The 4,800-nt window shown below is 47.8% G+C and overlaps 1 protein-coding gene across 1 annotated transcript in view; it reads right to left on the reverse strand.

Annotated features, from left to right (window-relative positions):
- Window positions 1–4,800, reverse strand: part of TRPM4 (transient receptor potential cation channel subfamily M member 4) — a 42,766-nt gene that overhangs the window by 6,746 nt on the left and 31,220 nt on the right. Inside the window, 1 exon segment of the mRNA XM_015565454.1 lies at window positions 67–199. Coding sequence (XP_015420940.1) covers window positions 67–199 — 133 coding nt within the window.

Below are 4,800 nucleotides of genomic sequence, written 5' to 3' on the forward strand. Positions count from 1 at the left end.
GCCCTGGCCCCGCCCTCCCCGGCTCTGGCCCCGCCCACCTGACCCCACGCCGGCCCCAGCCCTCACCATCTTGTTCACGATGACGATCTTGGGCCCCAGCTGCTTATTGACTGTGAAGATGTGCAGCAGGCGCAGCGTGAAGACCATGAAGTCCAGGCAGAGGACGGTGCGGCCCAGGTCATACAGCCCCGGGGTCAGCCTGGGTGTGCGAGATGAGGCAGGGGTCACTCACGGGTCACAGGGCGCATAGGAAACCTGCGTCTTCCCCGCACCTGGCTGCCCATGAGGCTGTGGCCTCCCCCGGGGTGTGGTGGGGGTGGGGGGGTCCCGACCGTCCATTCACCCGGGTGCACGCAGACCTCACAGTGCCAGCTGGGCCGGGCCAGCACTGGCACCCACTAAATACCAGCCGCCCGAAGCACACCCTAACAAAAACCTAGGAGGTCCCCCCCTATAACATCAAGTTCAAGACGTGACAACCGACGGCAGTATGGGGTCGTGGACTGGCTGCCGGACCAGAAAAGGATATCAGTGGGACAGCTGGGGAGTTTGAGTAAGATTTCGGGTCTCGATAGGTAAGATGTTAACATTTGGAGGATCCGGAGGAAAGGTGTATGGCCATTCTCTGCCCTGTGTTTGCAATGTTTTTTGTTAGTCTTGGGGTATTTCAAAGGAAAGGTTACAGACTAAAAGAATGCTTAAGGTAGCAACGTAAAAAGACAAGCTTCAGAGTTTGAGAAGATATATAGGACAAAACCACCAAGGATTAGGATCCAGATATATATATATATGAGATCAATGAACATGAAAATTTTTAAGTGGAAGCAAAGGATATGAAAAGACAATTGAGCCCTGGCCTGTTTGCTCAATGGTTAGAGCGTCGATCCTTGGACCCAAGGGCCACAAGTTTGATTCCTGGTCAAGGGCACATACCTTGGTTGCAAGTTCCCCAGTCCCAGTAGCAACCAATCAATGTGTCAATGTGTCTCTCACGTCCATGTTTCTCTCTCTCTCTCTCTCTCCCCTTCTCCCTCCCTTTCATCTCTCTATAAATCATTGGAAAAAATATCCTCGGGTGTGAATTTAAAAAAAAGAAAAAGATAATTGACAGAAGTCCATGTGACCATTGGTTATGAAAAGATGCCCAACTTAACTAGTAGTCAAGGATGCATAAATATGAAAAAGAGAGGTCATTTTTGGCAAAAAAAAAAAAAAAAAAAAAAAAAAAAAAGGGAGGTCATTTTTGGCAAAAAAAAAAGTAGAAAGTTAAGCTAAATTGAGAGCTACAAAATTTTAAAGATTGAAAATACTAGATTTTGCCAAGCATGTCCTTAAGAGGGCACTTTCTTACCCTGACGGTGGGTGAAATCTATCCATCTCAAGAATAAGTTCACTTCAACCTACAACATTTAAATCTCCCATGTAAGCTTGTATTACTTTGGAATAACAAAAAATTACAAACAACCAAAATGTCCATCTGGAAGGGATTGCTAAAACAAAACAATTCATCCATGCAGTTCTGGAATTCATTGGAAATTTCTCCATGGTAAGCTGAGATCTTGGAATTTTTTTTTTTTTCTCCACGCAATACTTCTCCTCTGCCCTACAAAACGCTAAGCTTGACAAAATGTCTAAAATACGCTGGTACCTCTAGAGCAGCGGTTCTCAACCTGGGGGTCGAACGACCCTTTCACAGGAGTCGCCTAAGACCATCGGAAAACACATAGATAATGACATATTGTTTTTGTGATTAGTCACTATGCTTTCATTATGTTCAATTTGTAACAATGAAAAGACATCCTGCATATCAGATATTTACATGACGATTCATAACAGTAGCAACATGACAGTGATGAAGTAGCAACAAAAATAATTTATGGTTGGGGGTCACCACAACATGAGGAGCTGTATTAAAGGGTCGCGGCATTAGGAAGGTTGAGAACCGCTGCCCTAGAGCCTGGGCAAACAAGGCCTTCCCCCTTTCATCTAAGGAGATATTTTATACAAAAATACAAGAGATAAACGCAAGCTCGGGGTCCTGCCAAACTCTCTGGCATTGCTGTTGGAATAAGGTGATCACATCGTCTTCATGGGTAGCGTTTCTAACACAGCATAGAAGGGGCATTCCTCCCAGTGAATCCGCTGAGAAGAGACGAGGGTGTATCCCCTGTAAATAGTCACCAGACTGTGTCCACAAAGCTCTTTGTCTGTTCTCAAAAGGAGCGGTGTCCTCACAGCGAGGACTTTGTAATAAAAGAAACACGATCAGCAGAGGACTGGCCCCAGAGCAGCTAATACGTGATGACGATCTGGAGCAGAAAATGAAAGAGACTTTGTGGAGACGCTTCGGGCCTGATTTCTATCTCTTCAAGTGCGGAATTTCTGTCTCCGCGCCTTAGGAGAAGAACGCGTCCACTCGTTACATTCTGGCCAGGAGGAGCCCGTCTTGCCTGATCTGTAGCCATCGGTTCCCTTCGTCTGGAACCCGATGCAGCGTATTTTCAAAGAAACCCGCATATTTGCAAACACTGACATGGGAGAAAAGTCAGGACATGTTCTAGGGGAACAGGAAAAGGTGCAGAAGGATACACAAATACAGTGTCGTCTGTGTAGCAAAGAAGAATCGGCGTCTCTCCATGTAAATCAGCGGTTCTCAACCTGTGGGTCGCGACCCCTTTGGCGGTCGAACGACCCTTTCACGGGGGTCGCCTAAGACCATCCTGCCTATCAGATATTGACATGACGATTCATCACAATAGCAACATGACAGTGATGAAGTAGCAACGGAAATAATGTTATGGTTGGGTCACAGCATGAGGAACGGTATTGAAAGGGCCAGAAGGTTGAGAACCGCCAATGTCAATGCGTAGAGAAAGAACAGGCAGGGTGTGCACCCAACTGTCGAGGGCAGTCACTGCTGAGAAAGTGAGACACTTGAAAAGACTAAGAAAATCGTTGGTTCCTGTTCTATTCCTTCACTTGCTTCATCTTGCTCAGTGAGGACAGATTTTTGCATTTCTTTGGCAATAGACTACATTTCAAAGATCTTTTCAATTGAGATAGAATGACTCAAGGAGAGAGAGAGAGAGAGCGCAGGCCATACTCTAAGTACCATTTGGGGTGATCTCAGGACATTAGGGGAGCACAACGGAGGGACCCAGAGTCTGGGTGGGAAAAGGAAGGCTTTAAAGACAGCGGCTGCAAGCCTGAGGCCGACAGGAATGCAGGAGTCCGCGTGGCCAAGGAGAGGAGGGGACAGTGTTTCAGGAAGGGGGGACCCGTGGGTGCCAAGACCCAAAGACAAGACAATGCGTTCCCGAGGAGTTCAGGTGTGCCCTTTGTGCCACCCTCTGGGCACCACACAGCATGATCTGGGAACTATGGCAGAAAGGAACCGACCTTGTGTCGCCCATTCTTGGCAACAGAAAGTAATTGAGGGGGAAATTCTTCAAAATCCGTTTTTTATACATCAGCTAAGACATGGCGGAAACGGTCAGCATTTTTGTGGCCTAAATCACGGACACAACATTCAGGCCTCCCTGATGAAATCCGCACCGATGACATTTCACCCGGGAAAAGTACCATTCGCCAACACAGACCCGAAACTTGGCAAGATCCAATCCAGACAAAAAAACGCCAATGATGAACCGATGTTGGTGTAAAACTCAGCCCAAATGCTAGGTGACCGTGCGGAGATCATGTCAGAAACTGAGAATAACTGCAGCTAGTTTCATTGCCCTGCACATAAAACTGATCAAGGCAGTTTCAAAGTACTTCCTTGGTAAGAATCCGTCAGCTCCGGTGAAATCCTGATTATAAATCTATAATTACGCAGACTCAAAATATCAAGGTCAAGGTCACAGCCCCTGGACCTGGGATGCAGGAAATGGGAGGTTTCAGAGAAGCTGGGGTGCAGATGAAGAGAAACAAAGAAATCGGGAGACAGCGCTGCAGAGAGGGGGCGGCCTAGACGGGTGGGGCCCCAATGCCAGGTAGGGCTGGAGGGAAGAGCCGGAGTCCAGGAGGCTGGGGTGAGGGTCCAGGCAAGATAGGCAGCCATGGAGATGGAGAGGGGGGACAGAGAAAGGCAGGGGCCAGGAGGCCAGGGCCTGGGCTGTGGAGGAAGAGGAAAGAGGTGAGGGTGGTGCCAATGCCGGGCCAGGCCTGGGGGCTCAGAGAAACCTCCGGTGAGCTCCAGATCGAGCATAAATAGCGGGTTCTCCCTTTAGTCGTCTCATCCCTGAAGCAGCTATTCCTGAGGAATCAAATCGTTTCTAGATGTTTACGCAGTACGTTCCATCAAGAATGGGTTTCTGTTTGTTTTTTAAGAATAATCGGAGATAGGTCCTGGCCGGGTAGCTCAGTGGGTTAGATACACCAACGTTTCAGGTCCTATCCCCCGTCAGGGCATTAGAAGAAGCAACCAATGAATGCATAGATAATTGGAACAAGAGCCCTAGCTGGTCTGGCTCAGTGGATAGAACATTGGCCTGCGGACTGAAGGGTCCCGGGTTCAATTCCAGCCAAGGGCACATGCCTGGGTTGTGGGCTCGATCCCCAGTAGGGGGCGTGCAGGCGGCAGCCGATCAATGATTCTCTCTCATCATTGATGTTTCTCTCTCTCTCCCCTCTCCCTTCCTCTCTGAAAAAAATTGTGAAAACTAAGTAGCAATATGGAAAACCGTTTACCACATTACAATTGTTTTTCAAAGCTGAATGCAAAATTGGAATTTTACAACTATGTGAAAATGTTTTATGCATGCAGACAAGTACCAGATGGGAATGAGACAAAATAAATGA

Source organism: Myotis davidii, unplaced genomic scaffold (assembly GCF_000327345.1).
Source record: "Myotis davidii unplaced genomic scaffold, ASM32734v1 scaffold2100, whole genome shotgun sequence".
NCBI lineage: Eukaryota > Metazoa > Chordata > Mammalia > Chiroptera > Vespertilionidae > Myotis > Myotis davidii.